The sequence below is a fragment of the Wyeomyia smithii genome, chromosome 2, assembly GCF_029784165.1.
Source record: "Wyeomyia smithii strain HCP4-BCI-WySm-NY-G18 chromosome 2, ASM2978416v1, whole genome shotgun sequence".
Lineage (NCBI taxonomy): Eukaryota > Metazoa > Arthropoda > Insecta > Diptera > Culicidae > Wyeomyia > Wyeomyia smithii.
The window spans coordinates 186,692,414-186,718,551 of NC_073695.1; the positions used below are offsets into that span (position 1 = coordinate 186,692,414).

The 26,138-nt window shown below is 39.2% G+C and overlaps 1 protein-coding gene across 4 annotated transcripts; it reads left to right on the forward strand.

The window, feature by feature from the left end:
* Positions 1-736: 736 nt before the first annotated feature.
* Positions 737-24,495, forward strand: LOC129721676 (uncharacterized). Of its 4 annotated transcripts, none has more exons than XM_055674530.1 (10): positions 737-806; positions 9,914-10,113; positions 10,230-10,600; positions 20,782-21,190; positions 21,312-21,488; positions 21,814-21,990; positions 22,142-22,312; positions 22,371-22,871; positions 22,935-23,068; positions 23,124-24,495. In XM_055674530.1, the coding sequence occupies exons 2-10, from the start codon at positions 10,041-10,043 to the stop codon at positions 24,168-24,170; spliced, it is 3,060 nt and encodes a 1,019-aa protein (XP_055530505.1). In that variant the 5' UTR covers positions 737-806; positions 9,914-10,040; the 3' UTR covers positions 24,171-24,495. The 4 variants fall into 4 exon arrangements, with proteins under 4 accessions (XP_055530505.1, XP_055530508.1, XP_055530509.1 ...); XM_055674533.1 differs by having other exon boundaries at positions 22,190-22,312; XM_055674532.1 differs by lacking the exon at positions 737-806 and adding an exon at positions 851-1,545.
* The last annotated feature ends 1,643 nt before the right edge of the window (positions 24,496-26,138 follow it).

A 26,138-nucleotide genomic window follows, 5' to 3' on the forward strand; every position in this document is an offset into this window, starting at 1 on the left:
TAGACGAAAGGTAATTATTATATTATCCTTTTATATCTGTAAGAGCAATAAGTGTCTTGTCTGATCACTCGTCGTGTTCCGTCTGCGTTCGCGATTATTGTGCTAGTTCTTACGTTAGCGTTAAATCATTGTAAAGTGTAAATTCTTACAACTGCATGATTTTCTAACACAGGTAATTCATTTGAACAAAACATTTAAGCTGAGCTGCGCTCAGTCCGCTCTCACTGCAGTAAATACAATATATTTATACACAACCAACACCTGTTTTCAAATCACATCCGGTTCGAGCTGAACTAGTATGATTATCGATTTACCGAAATAAAACTCATCTGGTAAATATACGCAAGCCATAAAATGTTTAAGTTGAACTAGTATCAAAATGTCCTTTCTGTAAGTGTAACAAATCAAAAAAATCAAAATTTTTACTATTTCATTCATTCTGATTATCTAGGCTTTGAAGATAAAAATAAAACAAAATCCAAATACAACCATTCAATTTGTTTCATCTGAGTCTATGTAACAACGTAACAAGCAGATGTGGTGTTATGCTCCTACATTACAACTATTCAAACTATTTTTCCATTGAATCGAATTTATCAATCAAATGATCATGCGTCTCCATCGAAATATTCTCAAACTGCACCCAAACATTCGAAACCGGACGGAAACGCATGCGCCCAAAGGTTAGGTTCCCACCATGAGCTCCCGTCGCAGTGTGGGAAGTAAAAGCGATCATCATCACAACTGGCCAGAAGTGTTTGCTCCGTTTGAGTTCAGTTGAGTGAGATTTCCCGGCGCGTTCGGAAGTAAGTGAACGGTTGATTTGTCTTCTACCAGGATGGTTTAGCTAGTTGTGGGAAAGAAGAGTGGAGGAGGGTGCAAAACGAAAAAAACTGAAACAAAATGCTCTATAACTACCACACGAAAAAGCGAAGTAGCGATCTACGTTATCCCAAAAAGGGAACAATAGTTGTTTCTCTCCGTACGAGTTTCTAACTGAGTCAAAGTGCAGGTGGTCTCGAACAGTACACAAATCCATGTGGTCCAAAAGTGTAACAAAATTTCTTCCACCGGCAAATTACGTAAATCAGTGGGATGAGACCGAAAATTAGTTTAGTGTGCTCAATCGTTGAGATCTCAAAACCGAAAAATTAAGAACATGTTAAGAAAGCCAGTGCTGTCCCTGAATTTTCAGTGTGCGACCAAAAAGAAAAAAAAATGCAAGAAAACCTCGGTAGCAAAGTAACCTCAAATTACCGAGTGCGATAAAATTAAAAAAAATCTCTCTCCATCTTTCACGAGTGAAAGAATCTGTGATTTGGTGACATCGCCTTCGCATACGGATACTAAATCGTCGCGACGATCTTGATGAAGTTTCTCAATCTGTTCGGTGGCAATTTCTCCGGAGGCGGTTGGGTGCCGTTGTGGGTGGTGAAGTCACACAACCGGCATTCTACTCGTATGCCGTTCTAGTGTTGTATTTATGTGTTCAATTGAATGTAGCAGCTGATTGTGTGTTCAAAATTAGTTTTAATGGCACTAGCGGTATGAATGGCTTTACATATTTATTTTTCGAGATGATCCTGGTTCAAGCGGCGTGTGTCGGTTCTGCCGGCTGTAGACAAGATGATCGATAAATGAAGTCCAACTAAAATTAACATAAGAAATCTCAGTACATAACTTGCGCTCACCAATTGGATAGGCGTAATATTGAAATTTTACCAACTTTGAGTTGTGTATGTTCAGAAATAATTAGTTTTGATTTTTTTTGCAATATAGATATAGTGTACATCTTAAGTAAAAAACACTGATAATATCGTATGAATTAAAGAGAAACGATGAGTGAAACACACTTACACGTTTTCTGGTAATGATTTCACACGTGAGTAACCACTGTCAACTGTATTGGAACATCTCTGTAATGTATACGTTTATCATGCTAGTGGCCCAGGTTCGAACCTCAACGCCGACATAGATTTCGATGTGTGGGATGCAGTTATCCCTTTACAGTTGAACCAACCAGTTACCAACAATGTTAGCCGACGCTGGGAGATTTCTTGGGGTAAAAAATCTCTGCTGTCACATCAGAAAATAAAAAGACGTTGGCTTCTCTGCCGGGCGTTCGTGATTAGCACACGAATAGTGGCGGAATTATGCCAACGAAAAATGAGCTAATAATCATAATAAAATAATAAACAGTTCTCTTATTCTTCAAGGCATGACTGTTAAGCTATTTGATGTTTACTCCTAGAATCATTTTTTGAACTAGAAAATTAATACAGTTGATTTTGTAGCAACTTGTTCAAATTATATTAGATTTAAAAATAAGAATAAGAAATACCGCAAATCGGAATGAAACTGGGCCATCCAACCCGTATCTTATCAAACTTTCATACACTTTATTGGTCAAGTAAGATTGTTCCTACTCTCATGGGATTGTTGACAAACCATGGGTATTAGGGTGGGGAATCGTTATATGGAAAAAAACGAAACTTGATAGCAGAAAGCCAGAACCAAGTTTCTTTGTTCTATCTGGAGCCATAAACAATCCTCAATTTATTGGAGGTCGATTGGTTTTGTCTCCGCTTGGCGCATTGCATTTCAAATTTATATGGAGATTTGTATGGAAAAACCAACATTTTTGCATTTTCCATTCTAAAAAGCTCAAAGTGGCTCAAACCATAGGTTCCATGACTTTATATGGTAGGTTTTTTGATGCCCAACAACTTGGCCAAAGACACTAAAGAGCCAAAGTGTCAAAAAAAAATACTAGAGCTGTTCAAAGTTTAGTATGTCGATATTAATGTTGCAAATCATTTTTTCTGCCAACACTGCCAGTGTACTGGCGTTAGTCAGATTTCCATCAGAAGTAACCTCTGAAACACGTTGTAGATTCTACCTACGACTAGAATATTAACCTGACTTTGTTTGTTTGATCCAGCTGAGTGTAGAAACTCGTTACGACAGGTTATTTCTGATGAGAATCCTACTGGCGCCGGTACATTGGTAATGTTGGCAGAAAACAAGATTTTCTGCATTTAAATCGACATACTCAACTTTGAACAGTTATAGCTCTTTTTAGGGACATCCTAGCTCTTCAGTGTCTCTTACAAAATTGTTAGGCATCTAAAATACTATACATAATGTAGTGCATTATTATATCACTATTTAGCTCTCTAGAAAGGTAAATGCAAAAAAGTAGATTTTCTCATATAAATTTTCATACAAATTCTAAATGCAATGCGCCAAGCGGAGACAAAAACAATCGACTCCCGGTAAGTTCAGGGTTTTTTGGGGCCCCAAAAGAAACCAAAAAAACTTGGTTCTGGAAAATCGATCACTTCTCCCCACCCTAATGGGTATGTACGGCACAACCTCACCCTGGCTTACGGTAACAAAGGTCTTAACTAATCGACACCTTCAAATATGTCTTCAAACTATTCTATTTTTCGTAAACAACATGTAAATAAAGTGCAGCTCTGCACTGCAATGTGAGCCCTTTCATTTGACATACAGGTGGCAGTATTATTTTGATTTATTTTTGGCGGGTCATATAGTATGGCATTGATTAGTAATACCATATTTATACTAGTTGAAAAAACCGTTGCACGGTGCTCGCGCAGACCATTATTATAAAAAATGCACCGAAAGATTGATTTTTTGTATCCAGTGTCTTAAGCCAGTTTGTTTCATAAAATAAAACCTGACAACCCCCTAACAGTTAGATTTCTTTTCTTGTTTTCAATTGCTGCCTTCGGCAAAGTTATAGGAAAATTCAAAAGAAAAAAAGTTGCCGGATTCTGCGATCTTCTATCTGTACAAAATAGAGAAAACTATAGAGCGTGTGTACTAATAAGACACCGACATCAAAACAATAATCTGAGTCTAGGTTTCCATATGGTCCATTTCGGGCAGAAATCGGAATGGCACACATAAGAGTATTCCAGTCACAAACCAGGCCAAAATACGAAAAAAAATGAGTGCACCTCGTGTTATTGGTCCTTTTTGCATTCTCCGATACTACATTCTATATCGGCCATCTTAAATTTATCTGAGTTGTTTACAAACATCTGTAGCTATCATAACCTTGGTAAAGCGCGGGAAAAACTCACAAGATAAACTTTCAAGTGATTCTAGTATGTGAATTTGATATAGGCGGTAACAACAAAGGTGTGAACTTATGCCGGTATTGCTTTGTATAGCTCGAAAAAACTGCATCAAAATAGAACTTTACCAGACACGTGTTATTTAGTTTCTTTAGATTCACAAAGTTTCCACAAACGGAATTTTTCCTTGGGTTCTCAGCAAAAATTCACCCACCACTTAAAAAATTATGTGTTTCTGAACAAGTATCACAAAGAGAATCTGCCCAACCCTCACCCTTTCGTAATTGCATCAATGTGAAAGTTACTTACATGCTTACTTATGCGTCCATGGCCGCCGGTAGGGAGGCACAAAGGGATGAAGTGAAATTTCTCCATTGTCGACGATCGCGTACAATGGCTTTCACTTGTCGCCATGACAGATTCTCGTCAACAGCCTGGATGTCGCTGACCACGCTTCACCGCCATGAGCCCCTAGGTCTGCCTCTCCTGTGATGTCCCTGTGGGTTCCAGTCGAGAGATTCCTTGCAGGTTTCGTCCGCTTCTACCCTCAAGGTGTGGCCGATCCATCCCCACTTTTGTTCTCGTACCTCTGTTGTTATCGGCAGTTGGCGACATCAACGGTGGAGTTCCGAATTGGATATCCAGTTGTGAGGCTACTAGGCACTAATAATATAACGCAGGCAACGATTGACGAAAACCTGCAGTTACATGCAGTTACACGTTACATTCGCCTAGACGCACCACGTTCCACAGGCGTACGGCAGTACGAATTTTACGTTACGGATACGGGTTTTTGTATGCAGGGTTATCTGGTTAGAGCGCCAAATGTTGCGATTAGAAATAGTAACGGTGACAGTTGACAGCTCTGTCGCACACCGGCATTAACCCTGATACTGTCGGACAGCACACCTTCATGTAGTACTTTACACGAAAACTTCTCATACTGTGCTTCGATGAACTGCACCAGTTTTTCTGGGACGCCTCTACGCCTGAGTGCGTTTCAGATGTTTCCGCGGTTTAGGCGATCGAACGCCTTCAGTCAATTTCTCCTCGATCCTATTCAGGATCACCTCAAAGTGATCTGTCCAGCGCTTGAGCTGGTCGGTTCTGTCAGTTAGTAACTGACCGGCTCTGTCTTTCAGCGGCATTCTGGCATTCGTCCTTACACCACTAAAGCGGCGAGAAATATCATACAACAAGCGGAGATCTCCATTGGCGGCGGCCCTTTCTCCCTCTTCGGCCCGGGAATTGGCCCAGGCTCTCTTGTCCCGTCTACAAGAGCCTTTGACAGCCTTTGCCAGAGCAACGTATTGTTGGCGGGCAGCTGTTTTAGCTGCTCTTGTTCGTGCCTTCACAATGTTGGCTTTTGCCTCTTTCCGCTCGTCGATCATCCCCTAAGTTTCATCCGATATCCATTCCTTTCGTCCGTTACGTAATTTGCCAATCGTATCGTCACTTATCGTGATAAAAGCATTCTTGATGTTCGGCCATTGTTTTTCGACCGTTCTACCGATTGGCAGCTCCGAAGCTCGAACTTCAGCGGGAGCGGGAAACCCAATCACCATGTTGTTGTTGCCACAAAACTCCACAAACAGTTCTCCGTTTTCGCTCATTTCTCCTAAACCATGGCGTCCCATGACGCGTTCGAGGTCTTCGTTGTTGGAACCAATCTTAGCGTTGAAGTCGCCCAAATGGACTTGGATGTCCCCCTTTGGAAATTTCTCTACCACGCTATTCAACTGTCTTTAAAAACTCTCTTTTTTTGCTTCTAACCCGTGTCCTAAATCTGGCAACAACTATTCTTTCGTTTGTCGGTTCCCATTCCATCAAGGCTGCATGAGCCTGCGGGCTTAGCAAGAACCCAACGCCTCGCTCCCGAGTCGCGTTTTCTCCTCGTATACCAGAATGCAATATCACTCGCCCGGACGGTGTCTTGCAGTGTTCGGCCAACGGACTTCACTCAGTCCCAGAATTTCGAGCTTTAAGCGGCTAGCTTCCCTAGCTAATAGAGCCAGCTTGTCCTGCCGGGCAAGGGTCAAGATGTTCCATGTTCCGATTCGTATCCGTGTTTTCATGCTAAAGGTCGTTAATGTGAAGTTTGGACGTTTGAATTTGCTGTATATCTTTTTTTCATCAAATGAGTGCATTTGTCTTGCCCTTTCCATACATCGATGATGAACATTTAATTTGTTCTTCCAGATTGTGTAATAACTTTTTGAGCTATCTCCAGGATTATCCTATTCGGGTTTATTGAGCAATGCTCTGAACATTCGATTAATAAAAAGCTTCTGTTTCTAGAGGATTTTTTTTAAATGTCCTTCAAAAAGCACTCGATCTCAATGAAGAGATGTCAGCTGAGTCGCTTCGAAAATTTGTTTGAACAAAGATGGGCAGTTTCAGAAAACAACAAAGTTGGTTGAGTTTAACCACAAAATTATCAAGTTGGCAAAGCATTTGCTGATTGCAGTAATCGAAGTAAGAGCCGCAAAACGCTAATACTAAAACAGTACAGATGAGTCAAAAATTTCCTGGGGGCACTGCGGTTTCCTACATAATTAAGAGCACATTTGACGATCTTTCTTAAGCGAATGATTCAAAGCGGTTTGACAAAGGACCGTCTAAAGGCGGCACTGGGCACTAGAGTGTTAATTAAATTTCTGTTTCAATACAAGGCCCCACCGATATGAAAAATGGCCACTTCCTTTTAAGTACCTACAGTCTAAGATTATATCGGAGGAGTCTAAATCAAGTTCTAGATTGGTTTCCGTGTATATCTATAATTATTGTTAACACTATAAATGAAAATTGCTGAAAAATATTTTTTAATAACCAATTTATACATGATGAACAAATATTTAGGTAAACCAAGCGACGTGCTATGACCTTCTTCTTTTTATTTTATATAAGGTTCTGGAGGCTCTAGTTTTTACCTGAGACGATAAATAGATACAACTGTTCAGCCAAACTTTATACTGGCAAAACTTGGATTGTGTAGAATTGATCACAAGTTTTGACTAACCTTCGATTGTTGCTAATGAATCAGTACTAACTTGAGAATAACACCTATTTTAGTGAATGATTCCGATGTTTTTAGCTTAAATTTAAATCCCGAAAAAAAGCATTATTGTAATATTATTATTTTGAAACATGTTAAAATAAAAAAAAAACTCAAAAACAAAAAAAAATGTCGTAAATTTCTACTTCGTGAACTTTTATCAAAATTGATTCAAGATTCCACACAAATTCCACACGAATTAAAAAAAAATTGTTTGTCAAAATTGTGTGTTCATTTTGGTTCAACAAATAAGTTTTGTATTCAGTGTTGGAGCCTGAATTGGTGAATTGCCATGAATGCATTTGAAGTTGTTCACCGATCATGTTTTTGAAATGGAATGGCCAAAAACTCGCAAGAAATATCAAAATCCTGTTTTATTTTAATATTTTGGTAAAAATTGGTCATAAGCCAGGAAACGAATTTTTCAATTCGTAATATTTTTTTAATGCTAGTGATAGTTTTTTCGATTGTTTTAAGTTGTCATCCACATTTTCAAGCGTTCCCACTCCGTGAAAAATTTCAGTTGTTTTTCCCAAATCTCTGAAACAATATTTATTACCACTAACCACGCCTTTTTGATCAATTTATCGTCAAATTTTGCCATATTTTCAACGTAAGACTTTCATCCACTTGTCAAAATCGAGGAGCAAATAGATTTACTTTCAAAAATTTGTAGAAATTCGACGGTAACTTGGACAAATGAGAGAAATAAGATGAATATAGGTGCACCTAGCTGTTGAGATGAATAATGGAGCGATTATTCTACTAATTTATATAGGTACCCAAATTTTGTTGTTCTCATTTGATGAGTTTTCTTTCCAAACATTTTCATTTGCGTGGAATTTTAGGTTTTGTTTTTGTTTTTAACATCTAAGAATATTTTTCACAATAAACAAAAAAAATTCACAATAAAACTTGATTCTACGAGGTACGGTTTACGGTTAATGCATTAAAGAAATGAAAATTGGAGATTTGCTGTTTTTTTTTTTTAATTTATGTTTCGTTCATGGATCGTACGAGCAGATTACTTTCTGTCTACAATTTTCATCATGATCAGTTTGAATTCGACTATTTAGCTCATGGCATAACAATTTAGGAAAATTTAATGAAACTAATAGTATCCACGACAAGCGATGTGCTATGCGTGATTCGAAATGAAGATTTATATTCAATTCTATTTCGTCTCGAACAATGCTCGTATTTTGTACAGTTACATGTAAAAAATGTGAAAATTCAACCAAAATAGCGTAATGCAACAGCTTTGACAACTGTGACAGGCGTCAAAACCCGCAAACTTAACATATCGTCAGTTGAATTTATTACAGGCACAACTCAAAATTTTGCAGTTTTAAGTTATTGATGGCAAACGATGCCAAATACTATAATGTTTCAACTCACAAAGACCCGTTTCAAAATTCACAATATTTCCAGAAATATAAGAAGATGTGCCTTTATTGCACAAACCTAAAATATCCCTAAAAAGACAAAAAATAAGGTTACAATTCTTATAACTTGCTCATTACATGCACATGATAGACCCAAACAAGTTTAGTAAAATGGGAAGTCTTAAAATTGGAATTTTTCACGAAAATGGAAAAAGAAATTTTATTGCAAATTTTCAAACGCGTTTTTCTCGAAACTATGAATTTTGAGTTGTGCCAGTATTGAATTCAACTGACGATATAAGTAGATACCATGGAGTTGATGGATACTTCTAAAAATGAATAGTGCAACCTGCAAAGTTTCTTGCAATACAACTGTTGATCGAGAGACGTTGAAAATGTTGCTTAGGAAATAATCCGTGTGAATAAGAATAATATATGGATCATCATTGTCTGAAATGTTTTAAATATATCTTTCTACACAAACATCCTGGTATAAACCAAGTTTTTACTCATCTGTTGAACAATATAAACAGCAGTAGTTATTGGAATGCCAATACTTTTGTATAATAATTGTTGGAACTTGATACATTTTTCTATGTTCACAATAACAGTAAGCAACCCAAAATAACAGTTTACTGTATATAAATATAAACATATTTTTTTGTACCGATGAACGAGACCGCCAACATGTTTCTTCACTTTTATTTTTGCGTGCATACTCGTTCGTCTGACTAACAAACGAGACATTGAAATAAGACAGCAGACTTGATCAGGTTAGAGATCGTCTTCCCAACATCTCGGTACAGATGAAAATATTTGCACTTGGCGTCTGGTGTACGCCAACATTTTCATTTATTTACTGACCAGTCACAGTCAAGGTGCAATCGGCAGCTTCGCACATCTGCAGGATATTGTTACCAATCTTGTATTGTTTCGGGATTTAATTACCGCTGTGAAAAATGAAAATCCGATGATGGAATAAGTTGTTCAACTGTCGACAAATTGACCACTATTCCAAAATTACAATGTAACATCTAGGTCATAATAAATCGGTGGTCGTTAGTGAATAAAGCTATAACTTTCTATCACCTAATTTATCATAGTATGTATTAAGCAGCACTGCACTTACTAGGTAACACCCAACGAGACTTTTCAGCTGCTTAATAAATTGAGACGGTAATTGAACCTTGTTTTTTTTTTGTTTACCGAGAACGACGAACTAAAAATTTAATTTTTATATATGTTCGGGGAACTGAAACACATTAACCACAGCATTCATTGAACCAGACTGTAAATCTTAGAAGCACCTCTCAGGTGTACGTGGTAATCAGTGTTAAACATTAATAGCACCAATTCATCGTTCACAGTTGGCAAACTACGCTTCTTCCCCTCCGATTGGGAGGCTAACGGGAAACCAGCACCGGGTACTGGCTTAAATAGGAAGGATAGCAGAGGACAACAGCAGCGAAGCGTGAGATCGCACGTCTCCGGAAGATGGAGGGCAAAGTGCTGTTCGAGAGCAAACATTGCATCTCGCTAAAATGTGTTCTATTTCTATTCTATGGAGGTGAGCAGATCGCTGGCAATAATTATTTTTATTTTGAACCAATTCATCAACTTCATCGACAAACGACAGCTGTTAATTATTTCATACAAAACTATTTTTTTCGAACCTTTTTTCAGGGTTGGGATGCATCTACCCCTTTCTGCAGTCAAATATGGCTCATAAGGGGTTCGATTATAATGAAATCTATTCGATTTCGATAATTATTCCGATCGCGGCCCTTTTTGGGCCTCTTCTATTCGCACTTTTGGTGGATAAATGGGCTACCTCGAGCGCATTTGCGTACGGAAAGCGAGTTCGAATCCTGACTGCACTCAGTTTGCTAGCTTCGATTGTTCTGTACGCGATATTAATGTTCGGCGTGGAGCGGAATTCACCACCGCCCTTGTGCCAGCCGCAGGTGAGCTTCATGTGCAACAAGAAGGGCGCCTATCTACTGCAGGAGAAGTGCACGGCCGAAGGCGTGTGCCATGATTGGGATCATAATAAGGTGCGTATGTTATCAGGTTACATTATATGGTTAATCACTCTTATACTTTTTTAGTTTAAGTTTGGTTTATTTGACACGGCACGATAAACTCTTATACTTGTTAATGGCTACATTATAAAAAAAATCGACCGTAAAATTTTATTCGAACGGATTTGAGAACGATATTCTTAATTTCAATTAGTTTCAAATTCGTATAGAAATTTCAATTCGAGTTGATCAGAAAAGAGAATGATAATGTCCTATATGTTAAGTATTTGATCAAATTTTGATCAAACAAAAGCAAAAATAGGGCTACCACTCTGTTGTTGATAGAGCTAATACAAATTTGTACTTTCAAATACTCTTGAAGCGATCATTGTCGAAATCAAAAATCTTTTTTCTATGGGCACACGGTCCATGGCAATTAAATTTATATAAATATCACTCATCAGTTCAAATTAAACGTTTCTGTAGAATTGTGTCACAAAATTACAAAACAAATCACCATTTCTTACATGTGAAACGAATAGTATTGTCATGGTAACCAAACAAATATAAGCGTCAAAAATTACTGTGGGGTGGGGTAAAACTAATTACCTAAAATTTCGAAATTAAACGTATTGATCAAAAGATACTAATTTTATTTTTAAGATAAATTCACCTACTCAAAACTCAATCAAATCTGGTTGAACATGTTTTAAAATACCAAAAATGTATTAAGTTTATTTGAAGTAAACTCAATTCCGAAAAAAATTTCATGACAGCTCAACAAATATTGGCTGAAGATACTTGATGCTCACCATTAAAAAGAGGAAAGCAGTAAGATAAATAAAAATTCTGAATTTAATCCAGAAAATTTGAAAGGCCGAGAAAAACTATCTTTCAATGATTCTACATTTAACTCGGGAAGGTTTTAAGAATAAGGAAACTTTACACGCCGAAATTGGATTGTGCGAAACACATTAATATTGTGTAAAATTCGTACAAATTTGAATCATAAAAAATAGGTTGTAGGCCTACTGCGTTAGGGGTTTTCTTTGTCATATTTTGCTCCATTCTAATGCAATGTACCATACCCTACCCAAGCAGCACCTGTAACATATTTTGAAATGCTACTAGTCAATATTAGTTGTTTTGAAACTTTTTCAACGGTGCATGAAACTTTTCCGGTTGTCCAATGAAATTTAAAAGAATTGAGTAACTTGCGCTTTTTCGGTTGCTTTCAAGTCGAATAAAAATAACGGATGCGAATTATTAAAATTTCTGATTTGCTGCATAGAGAGTTGCATTTGGTTGATTACAACAATGTGTATTGCTTGAGTACACCAAATTTAACTAAAAATGCATGAGCTTGAGCTTTAGTTTGAGGGCTTGACGACCGTATATTTTGTAGTAGCTCCTCTATGATGGATCTGAGCTAGTGAAGTTTCACAGAGAATCAAGTATATGGTAGCTTGGGATTAGTTTACCATCCTCAATGTACAACAATTCAGTAGCTTCTGCTTTGTATAGATCGATAACGGCATCGGCCTCGTCCTTACGGTCGCTAGGATGAGGAAGAAGGTGTAACAGTTGTTGTCGAAAACCGAATTTACCTCTGCATCTCCACAACTGCGACGGAATGGAAGGGTTGCATCACCATGGTAGGTGACGAAATAGAATAATGTTGCGCGCGACTCCGATTCATTACGAAGGCGACCGATGAAAATTTTCTTTTCAAAAACCGTAAATCTATACGAGCGACGCGCGCAAAGACCCTCCATCACTCTGAGTTTCCAGGTGTTTATATGTTTGTCTATTATCAATTTTAAGTACCCTTATGAAAGCCAAGGCATTTCGGAAGACGTGGTTCTCTGAAAGGCATACTTTTCGCAATCCCGATGTTTATCGACCGAACAAAACCTACTTTAATTTGTATCACGCCTTTATAAAAGTAACGCGTGAACAATCTCCGGCTGCACGGTCAGACCGAGACCGAGTTTATTTCTAAATTTCTTCGACTCCGGCGGAAAGGAAGGTTTTTATTATCATGTCTCCGTGGTAATTGATGAAATCGAAAGACTGGGTGCATAAAATATATAACAACACTCCAATTTATTTCCTAAACACACATTCTCCCACCAATGCCAGCCCACCACGCATACGAGACTTTACTTTCACGGCGACAGACCGATTATCTATCCAATACCGAATCCAGGATACATCGCCATGTCACTCGGTCTTGAGCTGCTATCCTCCAATCTCCCCTAACATCTATTTCGTGGGCGTCCTCATCGACAGCACACATCCAACGAGTGTCAACGGCCTCTATCGGGATTTCTGCTAAACATAGTCTTTGCTGGTCGTTCTTCCGGCTACATGCCCAGCCCACTGCAACTCGCCGTGTTTTATCCGCTTGACTATATCCGCCGATTTGTACACCTGGTACACTTCATGGTTCATGCGTCTGCGCCAAACACTATTTTCTAGTTTGCCGCCAAGGATTGAACGCAAAATCCTACGTTCAAAAACACCAAGAGCTAGCCGATTGGCCTCTTTCAACGTCCATGCTTCATGGCCGTAGAGGGCCACGGGGAGAATTAGTGTTTTGTAGAGTGCAAGTTAAGTACGGGTTCGCAAACTGCGGGACCTCAGCTGGTTACGTAATCCGTAAAAGGCTCTGTTTGCAGCTGCTATCCGCCTTTTTATCTCACGGCTAACCTCTTTGTCACATGTCAGTAATGTACCCAAAGCAATAAATTCGTCAACTACTTCAAAAGCTCCCCATCTAACACCACTTCGGCACCAACATCCGTCGGACTACCACGCTCTCTGCCAGCCACCATGTATTTCGTTTTAAAAGAGTTAATGATGAGCCCTATTCTCGCAGCTTCCCTCCTGAGAGGTCCGAAGGCCTCTTCCACTGCTCTACGGTTGATACCTATGATGTCAATATCGTCCGCAAATCCTAGAAGCATGTGAGACAATAAGTTCGACAGCCCGTCTCCCTGCTTCAAACCATCTAGCGTCACGAAGGAGTCCGATATCTCACCGGTTATCCTGACGCATGATGTAGAGCCTTCAAGGGTGGCACGCATCAGCCTAATTAGTTTTATTGGGAAACCATGTTTGAGCAAAATTCGCTATACCTCATTTCTTTGAGCTGTATCGAACGCTGCCCTGAAGTCTACGAACAGATGGTAAGTCCACAAGTTGAAATCTCGAAATTTATCGAGGATCTTTCGCAGGGTGAACATTAGTCCGTAGTAGAGCGTCCCCCTTTGAAAACCACATTGGTAATCGCAAAGGTCTCGGACAATGGCCTCAGTCTATGGAACAGAAAGCGGGAGAGAATTTTGTAAACGGTGTTGAGAAGGGTTATGCCTCAATAATTTCCACAGTCCAGGCGGTGGCCATACTTATATATCGGACATATGAGACCCTCCAACCAGTCCAAGGGTAATTCTTCATTGGAGCACACTCTCAGCATGATCCGGTGTAAAGCACTATACAGCTGTTCGCTCCTGACTTTGAAGAGTTCGGTTGGAATGTCGTCCTTACTAGCTGCCTTGCGTATCTTCAGCTCTTTCACAGCTTTCTTCAACTCGTCCACGGATGGTAGGTCCACAGTTTTGCCATCATCCTAAATCACCATCCTGCTCCTTTCAACTACACTGTTTTCTTCACCATTCAACAGCACACAAAAATGTTCCTTCCAACGCCTAGCCACCTCCGTTCTATCGGTAATCAGGTTCCCCTCCCTATCGTTGCACATGACAGGGACACGTTTCGGTTCCTGATTCCATTAATCTTCTTGTAGAAGTTTCTCGCATCGTGCCTTGAGAAGCAACCTTCCGCGTCCGCAAGAATACTTCCAAAGCTGTCGTTTCTTCCGGCGATGGAGTCTTTTTTCAGCAGCTCTAGCTACCGGTATCTTCATACGCTCTAACGAGTCACAGCCGTGGCTAACTGTGGTGCTGATTGTACTGTGGACATGCCTCCACTGTTCGTTCAGGCTACCTCCAACTTGATCCTCGATCCGCTCATCAACCTTCTGCAGGTACTCTGTAGCCACTTCTCTAGTTGATAGCCGCTGGATGTTCAACTGTATCCTCCTTATCGTCCTGGATTTCAACACGTTGGATAATCGGGCGCGAATCTTGAATACCACGAGATAATGATTCGAAACAAAGTTTGGTCCTCTAAACGCCCTCACGTCTGTAACGTCTGAAAAGTGCGAACTATCAATCAGAATATGGTCGTTCTGAGAGCAGACCTCTTCATTTGGGTGCCTCCAGGTGTGCTTAGGTATATTCCGGCGTGCAAAAAAGCGTCTTTTCCAGGAGCTCATAGAACTCCTCCTTCTCTTCATCGGATTTATCATTGGTCGGTGCGTTCACATTTATCAGGCTGTAGTTGAAAAATTTGCCCGTAATTCTCAACACGCATATACGGTCACTGAACGGCCTCCATCTAATGACACGCTTCATCTGTTTCCCTATGAGCACAAAGCCGACTCCTCTTTCTGTTTTCACGCCGCCACTGTAGTAGATGTGGTACTTAAATATAGTGCCCGCAATAGGATCTACTGCCCGAAACTCGCGTTCTCCCGTTTTCGGCCTGTATGGCAGCAACCTCAACATTCACCTTCTGCAGCTCTCCAACCAGGATACCTGCACGTGCCGGTTCGAATAGAGTGCTTACATTCCAAGTAACGAGTTTCCAATAATCGTTGTCCTTTTTCGTTCACTCAGGTCCACGCCGATTATTCCGTTCCGTATTTATATATTTTATATTCGGTATGCTGCCTTACTAGGGCTGCGCTACCTAGTCTCGCGACGGGGCTGCCGTCTTAGATATAACTGGCGAGGTACCGCGTTTCGTGATTCAGCCGCCTGCTCCGAGCCAGACGTTGTTGTACGCAGCCCCTAACATGGGGATACAGCTACGTACGTTCTCCCTTTCCAGTCTATAGTTTTCACCGGGGGTTAGGTTGGAATAGGAGTTGCTAGTCAGAGGTGTATGATCACAATATAGGGTCTCAAGTGACAAGTGCCCAGCCATTTACCAACTTATTCCACTTCGCACCGCAGATACCAATACCAACTCTTATCTTCTGACTCCCTGTTCACTTGTGTAACTTGGTATTATTGCGCCGCACGGGCGAGTAACAGCAGGAACAGCTGGTGCAAAAAAGCCTTTTATTGCGCACGAAGCTTAGCGAAAAAAACACAAGCCCAATCGATGTCGAAAGACAAAATAGTGAAACCACAGACTAACACGTCGAACAAATTTTCAATAAAATCATCGTTTAGATGATTCCATTACTTTACGTTAGTAAATCTGCTGTCGTGTTCGCGCTGCGTCATGTATTTCGACATCAGCGCCAGCGTTACTGCATGTGTCAAATGGGGAACTACAAAATATGTATGAGATTGCATGACAGCGCCCCAGACGGCGTTTTCGCGCGATGACTGTTATTCGGTGGAAAATTTGAAATGAACGTTTTTTGTGGCGATGGAGCCAGTTTCCAGTGTTACGTCTGTTTGTCTGTGGTGAAACCATTCCTTTTTATTGTTGCCACTACCACTTCACTTGGTCAAAAATGCAATGCGTACGAACCATATCTTTTTGTCAATTAACACTATGTTCCGCCGCTTGATTTTATATATGATGGATAATCGACAGTTTTCGTTGGAAAGTAGACCTAAAAGACAAATATTTCCGAACGTTTCGCCTTACTTTATTATAATTATTTTGGTCATTCTCAGCGGGTTTTGCTGCAAACTCTAGGTTATACCGGTGTTTCACTTCAATCTATCTGATAGATTGAAGTGCAACGCCGATACAACCTAGAGTTTGTAGCAAAATCCGCTGAGGATAACCGAAAAAATTATAGCAAAGACGGATGGAACAAAAATGGCTCCTACAAATTTTAACTAAAAATGCATTAAGACGTATAATTTCTATTTTAGTTCAACAAGTTCTCAGGAAGACAAAAATACAAAAAAATTAAAAACAAAAAATGTAAGAAAATAACCTGAAAGAAAGCAATATTTTTTAAACTGAAAAAAGTGAACTGAATATCGTCCAAAAACTTATGATTACTTCTGAAAGACAGTTGAGACCAAAACCAAAAATAATAAAAAAAAAAAATTACAATTCGCAAGTGTAAATCGATTGATGTCTCCAAAATTTTCATACATATCAAATGAATTTCAACATTTACCTCAAGAATAATCCCGAATTCAACTGCACCACTTTGAAGCATTTAACATTTTAGTTTAACTGAAAATAACCAAAAGCTTTTAAATGAACAGAACAAACAAATGGTTAGAACCATGGGCGCCGACTTCATAGAACTATTGGAGGGGCAAGGGGTTCCGAAAAAATATGATTTATCTTATTCTATAAAAATATTGCACAAATACTTTGCGTGCGATACGTCTTGACGCTAAGTATGAAATGACAATCCTGATAGTAACTACCATAGACCATAGTTTTGGCTGTAAAGATTAATAATGACAAATAAAACTATCAGGAAAATTGAAAAAGAGACGCCAACTTTATAGAATTATTGAGGGGGCAAAATGATACGTTGCCCTTCGGAAAAAATATTGGGAAGGCAAAGAGTGCCTTGCCCCCCTAAAGTTGGTACCTATGGTTAGAACTAACTTAAAATACCTGAAAAACAATGCCAAAGAAAAAAAAAATAAACCAAAGCAGATATGAACTGAATCTAGCTGGAAGTGGTTTCAAAAACAAAAGTAGCCAAAAGAGCGGTTTAAATTATTTCGAACAGGACAAAATCGAGCTGAAAATTGATTCTCTATATGTCTGAAACGTACGAAATCTGAAAAAGATATAAAAATTTACTTTATTTAACTACAGCACACCTATGGTTTAAAACGCCTTGATTGATCAAAATTCAGCCAAAAAAATCTCTAAGGAGCAAAAGAAAAAATAAAGCTTGTCTAAAAATATATAAAAATTTAATAACAAAACAAACTATTTCGAATTAACTGAAAATTCTTGAGAACACTCCTGAAGTCTATGGAAAAAAACCTTAAATTTGGGTCAAACTAATAAAGTATAAATTAATTTTAACGATAGGAAATTCAGCCTAATAGACTAAAAAGCTAAAGACTAAAGATAAAACAGATTCCAAATTTAGCTCACAGCTTAGTTAAGAATGTAAGCAAAGCAAAGCCTTGGTGCTACCATCCGACTCGGAACTCGACCTTCTGTTTCTTATACACAGACTTCGCAGCCAACTGTTTAGTGTACAGGACAATTGCGGGGCTAGCGCTACGATCCTACTGACACTAACAGTACCTCCCGAGCCGAGACTCGAACCCACGACAACTGGCTTTTTCGACCAGCATCGTACCCCGAGACTAACTGGGAGGTAAGAATGTATCAAGGAAATAAAACAATGTTTATGAGCAATTAGCCTGGAAAAAAAATTAAAAGTTCCTCTGCTAACGAGTGGAAGCAAGAAAGAAAAAATATCTTTTTAACCTTTTCCAAATGAAAAAAAAAAAAACGAAAGAAATGATTTCAAGTTTATATGAAATATATCTGACAATGACCTCAGAGACCAGAATATCTAACCATTTTTTGTGGATATTCATTTTTTCGGAGAAAAATGTCGTGTCCAGCGTGTCCATTACTCCCTCTCCGTCGTGCACGTTGAGTGTGCATAGGCCAAAACTTGTTGAAAATTGCCACGCAAGGCGGCTGTCATAAATTAACAGCTAATCTGTAAATCATTGATTAGATTTTGTGCAAACGGACTCTTAATTCTAGCAACAGTTACTATTGTCACCGCTGGCTAAAGAAACTATTTTGAAGCAGATTTTTCGGATTGTTTGCTATAATTTGTAACCTTCCGCAATAGGAAATCCAAAATAGAACTACAATAAATAAACTATGGTATTATAAGAATACTAACATTAGGTGTTGGGAGCATCACAAATAAATTAATTACTACACATCTATTCCGCTGAATTTTCACTTGCTACGACCGCATTTTTTTTCAAGAGGGCTTGAGGGAAAAGTTGTGGTCCCCGTGGCTCTGTGGTTAGCGATGTCGGTCGGCTAGCTCTCCCACACGGTTGTGATACCGGGTTCGATTCCCGATCGAGTCGAGGATCTTTTCGAGCTGGAAATTTTCTCGACTCAGCACTGGGGCACGGTGTATCGTTGTACTTATCCTACACATACAAAATGTGCCAAAAACAATATCGATAACGAATTCTCTCAACTAATCTAGTTGATCGAGACCGCTATTAGCCCCAAGGCTAAGCGTGCGATATTGTTTTTTGTTGGGGGAAAAGTTGTTAGCAACCACCATCTTAACGAAGATCGACTGTTAACTGACAATTTTGCAAAAACATCGGACTATAAGCAACACCTTTATTCGGTAACAGTTTCTTGTTTTTCAGTTATAGCGAAAGAAAGCGATTCATGAGCCATTTCCGTGAAAAAAATTGTTAAATTCATCAATAAATATTTTTAATTGCCGAATTTAAGTTTGTTTTAGACGATGGTTGTTATACTGTGCACATTCAAAAATACAGATGCCATAAGTTTTTGTAGACAATTGTTGGGTTTTTCAAATCTTGTTCTCTTTGATCAATTGTGGATTGTTAACAACCTACTCAAATATCATGGATCGAAATTGAAGCTAGCATATATTTGAGATAAATATGTTATAAAACACTGGTCAACAGAGCTGCACTACAAAAGCTCAAACCGGAAAAAAATTAAAGATTTTAGCTATTCAACCATTCCTGTGACTATTGGTGTCCCTAACCATTAACTTTGTTTTCAGAGACTTAAATGAGTTTTCTCGTAAACATAACGTTGAAGCGACGAACCCGGCGAGCAATTACTATGCGAACTCTCACGTAGATTGACGCGTTTTGGTAATGGTAATGGTCACCAAAATTCATAGGAATGGTTGAAAAGCTATAGGGGTACTGGGGGTAAGCCCGGCCCCCTAAGGAAAATGATTCTTTAGTAGGACTTGATGGCAAATATTGTTATATTTCTTTCACAAAATCATTGCCCAGGTTGTTTTCAACAAGATATGAAGACTGTCAGTACTTTCAAACTGTTATTTTACTAGGAATAGTGAAGTTTTGAACCTAAGATAAAAACAACGTTTAGCAACCAGTGCGGGTGAAACCGGCACCCCTTGGGGGTAACACCAGCACCTAAGTTTGTTCATGAATTTACTCGAAATAACTTAACCAATTTGAATTCGGAAACCGCCAAATGAGAGATCTCACATTTTTGTATGTTACTGTTGAATTTGGTTGTTGACGGTTAGCTGGTTCTGAGGAGATTGCCGAAACAAGTACTGGTGAATGATTTGTATAAACAATGAAAGAATTTCATACTCGGCAAGCCTATCACGTGGCACTTTAAATCATATTAATAACTAGTTTCATCGAAGCCAGGATCACCTTGACCACACCAGAGCATGTTCCGAATACCACCGGGAAAGCGGTCAGTTTTGTGACTTGATTCATTACATTTGACACCTCTAATAACCCTTGGAATCATTCATAAATCACAGAAGAGCTTAAGTGCATGGTTTTAAGTCGATTTATTAATTTATTTAGCAGCAAATAACCAGTAATTGTTGAAAAATATGTGTCAGTAACATCCAACTAACCTCAGACAATGTCGGGCTTACCCCACTCACTGGGTAACGGTGTTACCCCGACAGCAAACATTTTTTTCAAAAAGAGTATTTCTACTAATTTATCGCTTCAATTTACGTCAGATCGAATTCCTGTGATTGCTAATAATACAAAATTATTTTAGTCTGTTCAAATGAATAAAAGCTTAAGTTCCACTTACGAAAAATTACATCCGTTTACGAATGAGCTGCAGTAACGTGTGTTTTGTCTATTAATTTGAAGTTTGACGTTTCACGGTGGCTTCGATGTGTCTGAAAATATCTAAAATATTGAATATCATCACTTCACATATTCCAAAACACAGTTAATTAGCGTTTTCTAGTAAAATCCAAGGGGTGACGGTCTTACCCTCAGTGCCGGGCTTACCCCCAATACCCCTAATCATTTTATTTTCTCCGGTTTGATCTTTTGGAATGCACTTTTTTCATTTAATCGAATAGTGTAATTAATAAGAAGATGTTTATACGGAAACCTAATTTAACTTATTCTTTCATCCTTTTTCTACGCCAGGCTGGCCTTTTAAACTTGGAGCACTGTAGCTACAGTTGTCAACAAGAGGCCCACTTCGAGTCCAACTGCTACCAGCGACAGGAACATGACTTACGGTTGGCCGCTCTCCGTGACAGTGACGAGGATGATGGCGATGATTCAGATGATGTAGCTGATGAATCGGAAGCTATACGAACGGATGACGGTAGTGGCGGAGGAAACACTGCCTCCAGCAACGATCTTGACGGGGACGGTATTCCCAATGATCAGGACCCAGATGACGACAATGATGGCATTCTAGACTCGCAGGATGACGACGATGATAATGATGGCATACCTGATGCCCAGGACATGGATGATGATAACGATGGCATTCCGGACAGTGTGGATGCTGATTCTAAAATGACAGCAAACGATCTAGATGGAGATGGTATGTTTGTGGGTACAGTGGTTAATGTGACTTATTCAATTGGTTAGAGTGTGGACTTGTTGTCAGAGATAGGGTTGACATATTGTAAACATAGTTAGCAATTGGCCGGACATATTTTCAGGAATTCCAAATGATCAGGATCCGGACGACGACAATGATGGCATCCCGGACGTGCTGGACGATGATGACGACAATGACGGTGTACCAGACGCTCAAGATGATGATGACGACAATGATGGTATTCCGGATGCAGCCGATTCCGATGCACAATCTAAGGGCAATGATTTAGATGGGGATGGTACGTAAGCTTCGATGCCTGCTTTCAATCTTCATAAGTGTATTTGAAATACACCCTCTTTGACTGTCCTGTTCTATTTGTGAATTTATAACACAGCATTATGAATTGTACGATAATCTACAACTTGTATTGAAACTGATCATGGATCGATCATCATCACTGCTCGTCATTATCTCCTTGTGTTCTAAGTGATTCTGCTCCATCATATCCAACGCGTTAAGATACCTTTCACGAAGACTTCAAAATTTGAAGATTTTAGGAGCCTAAACTCACATGTGTCATAAGTCAAGAAATTCGTAAACATTAATGTACCATGTTTTACCAGGAATTCCGAATGATCAGGATGACGATGATGATAATGACGGTATTCCGGATATTCAGGACACTGATGATGACAATGATGGAGTGCCCGACGTCTTGGACAGTGATGATGACAACGACGGTATACCGGATATCAAAGATAAGGACGCTGTCTACAAGCCGAATGATTTGGACGGTGACGGTAGGTTTGATAGCACCATCTAACGATCTAACACTCCACGAAATCACATAACCACCACAAAAGTGTTTAGAAATTTTACACGACAATGTTAAATTGGCATACCCTACAATTGGCAAGTATATCATATTGCTCGATCCCCGCTCGCATGTAGGTATTCCAAACGAAGAAGATGACGATGATGACAATGATGGAATTCCAGATACGGAAGATGATGATGACGATAATGATGGGATTCCTGACACCGAGGACGTTGATGATGACAATGATGGCATTCCGGATGTACTTGAAGGAAAACCTTTAAGCGATGATCTGGACGGAGACGGTAAACCAAAACAAGTTTTGTTATAAGCCATTTGAATAAATTTTGTTGTTCTGGAAAGGTATTCCGAACGATGCTGATGATGACGACGACAACGATGGAATACCTGATGCCGAAGATACGGATGACGACAATGATGGTATTCCAGATGCCATTGACTTAGACGACGACAATGATGGGGTTCTTGATGTGCTGGATGAGGGCTCACGTAACGCGAATGATTTAGATGGAGATGGCATTCCCAATGAAATGGATGACGACGATGACAATGATGGTATTCCGGACTCGACGGACAATGACGACGACAATGATGGAATTCCCGATAGCATTGACCCCGATGATGATAATGATGGAATTTCAGATACTAAAGAGAACAAAGAGAGTGAGTTTTTAGCACCTAAAATATGCCACGATCCTGCTGCGGATAGTTCAGATGAGGTAGACGATGATGATGATGATGACGAAAAATGCTACTCAGCTAACGGAGAGGTTATCCAAGTTAAGGCGTCCATTGATGAACACAGTGAACGTGACGATGGTGAAGAGTGCATTTATCCCCTGGGTAAGCAATCGGTTATACCTAGTAGCTCTAAAGTTATATTTTTTACCAATCAACGTTTTCTAGATGGATTCAAATGTCATATAGATAAAGCTTGGATAAAAACCCAGGAACAGGGCTGTAAATCGGTAATCGAGTGCTCGTTACAAAAGCCTTACGAATCAAACACTAGTTTATTGTACGAAACAAACTGTGATGGGGTGAATAAATGAAGCTGCGCACTTGCAAGATTATTATAATATTGCTCTTTTGCAGGATGAAGACAACGACGGCGATGACGACATGGGAGATTCTACGTACTACTTCTATCTATCCATACGCTCTCTATTGGATTTCTTTCTACTTGCAGCGCTCACATTGTTCAACACGATCATTGTGATCGTAACTCGAGATCCATCGACAGGCGTGGCCGATTTCGGTCGCCAACTAGTATGGGGTGCTATTGGATGGATTGTTTTCTTTAACGATGACTACGAGCAACCGTATTTCCTGTTCATACTTCTAAACACGACCGCGGCCATTATTCTGCTTAGTCCACTCAAAATGGACCTTTCTCCACCGGAACATTGGTGGAGGTTCAAAACTACACCGCAAAAGTGTTTCTCAGCAGCAGCGTTCGTTAAATACGCTAAGAAGTGTTGGCTACCATTTTTAATTACCCTTGGCTTAGGATCACTTTGGAGTATCATCGATTCTATCGATGAGACACACATGATCGACATCCCGACCGAGAGCGATACTAGTGAACCAAGGAGAGCTGCTGGATTAAAAAATGTGTGGAAGACCTTCCTGCTTGCTGGTGATTTACTAGCTGTTCCTGCACTTGTGTTCTCGAAACGAATCATTGAAGTTTTTGGAGTTTGCAAAATCTTTGTTGCGGCTTTCCTTTCTTTAGTTCTACGATACATTTTGTTGGCAATTTTCGACTGGCAATTCTGGGACATCATCGAAGATCTTCTACTACCAACTACACTTGGTCTAACCTGGGTAACAATTGTGATGCATTTCCGTGATATCCTGCCGCGCAAGATAACCGCTATCGCTCAAGCGCTGCCAGTTATTGCACATTTCGGTTTCGGTCGTTTCTTCGGAGCTTTAATTGGCATTGAAAATGATTACGATCACTTGGAGAATGACTATGAAATTATTGCAGGGGTACTGTTTGCTATCACTATCGTAAGCATCGTGATGTATCGCTATCGCGAGTTAATACTCCACTATCTCGGGCAGTACATTCCGTCGCTAAAACCGAGCGAGACCGAGAAAGTTACTACGAACGGAAAAGGTGAAACGGACGTATGAATTAAGAACATCAGATGGCTAAGCCAAGGTGTAGTCCAACGCTAATGCATAATTCATCATCGGAACGGAGAGGCTGACAAACCGAAATTGATGCAGTTGCAAAATGGTTGTTATAGAAATTATATTTTTTTAGGATAAAACTTTTGTGTAAATTGAAGACAGTTTTCATCTTTAATAAAGACTTGTTGATTGGCATTGAATACAATAAGTTAAAACTAATTCAACTACTAAGCTATGATTCTAGAGAACGTTTTCTAATAGGTGATCATTCTATTTAGAGTAAATCCCCATTCGTTGAAATAAAATATTTTTATTTTTCATCTAATTTTCGTGGAATTAGTCGCCAATGTTTGTTTGCTGTATGCCATAACTCGAAACATTATCAACAAACGTAATAAAAACAGATTAAAATAATAAAAGTATTTAGTTGATCGTTAAAACTCAGCTTAACGTTGCTCTCCAACACATCCGCAATTATGTGTCACTTCTACGAGAAAATGTCTATTTTCAAGATATTGAGCAACTTTCATTAGCCATTACATTTCTTGTAACTCTTTTGTACCTTTATTTAAGGCTCTATTTGGTCGGTGAATTGAACAAAGAGGCCCCTAATTCTGATATATCAGTTGAAGGAAAAAAAAGTAATGATTGAAAATACACATTAAAAAAAAGGACTTATTACGGGAGTCACTTCACAGTGTAATCAGAGTGAAGTGAATAAAGTCCTATTACGGGGCTCACGTGAGTGAGAAAAACTTCGCAAAATGACATCTGCCGTGAAATCTGGGTTATTATAAGTGCCATATTACTGAAGTGAAAACGGAAAAAGCGACGTTTCGCGTGGAATTGTTTCACGACCATTTTCAACGGTGAAATGATTCCACGAAGAAGGGAAAAGTCAGGAAAATTTATTTATTTATGATCTAATGGTAAATATTGGATTTATTTTTCAGTGACGAAATGAATCAGAATTCGATTCTTGCCTCAAAGTGGTCAAGTTTAAATTTTTTACCGATGAAAAAGTGTTGAGCAGGGATCGGAGTGTTTCTTTATTTATTATCTCCGTTAAACAGCCGTTACCTCTCTTCCGGATTTTTGTCATGAAAGCATGGATATGATATAGGTACTGTGTACTTTTTTAAACTTTCTTTTTTGCTTGGAAGAAATGTAAAATCTATGCTCTCACCTCTTGTTTTACCGGCATTTTGATCACGACTGAGAGTGAAATAGAGTGCGTGACAATTCTTTGCAAAGGGTAAGGATTCATTCTTCAACTAAGGTGATATTTTTCTGCGAATATTATTTCCCTCATAGAAAAGTATTGGATTTTTATCTGATTTTATAACAATTTTTCAACATAAGGTTTTACGTCGAATGCCCCATAATTGTGATGGGACTGTAGATGAACACTCAGCTCAGTTTTTTTTTTTCTCTGTATAGACTTATCACTGCGACCAGGAAGGTTGATCTATTATGGTTTTGCCCGGGTGTCTGCTGTATGCCACACTCTTTTATTATAAATTACTACTATTGAGACTAAGTGCTAAGCTTTTTATTCATTCATCCGTGCTTGATTGTGTATTTTTTACCCTTCGTATTATACGCTAACTGCTTGTTTCTCATACCAAGTATCGCCAATTGTAATTCCCTGGACAGGTTTCAACTGTGTGTTCTTCTGACCGGTCATAAGAAGGGCTTATGTGGTCGAGGGTTAGTCGCAGTAGTATAAAATTCAACGAGAATAAACCCTTGCTTAATTCCTTTGACACCTAATGACCCTGATTCTACTGAGATTCAAACCCATGATCATTCACTTGTCAAAGTGAACTCTGTAACCTTGCTGCTATGCAGCTCCTAACATGTTTTGAGGCTGCCTCATAATGTTTAGAGTTTTGTTTCACCTGTGTTGTTGCACTTATATTCTATGTGCAGTGCTTTGCTATCAATCAGGAAGTCTTTAGACGTCAC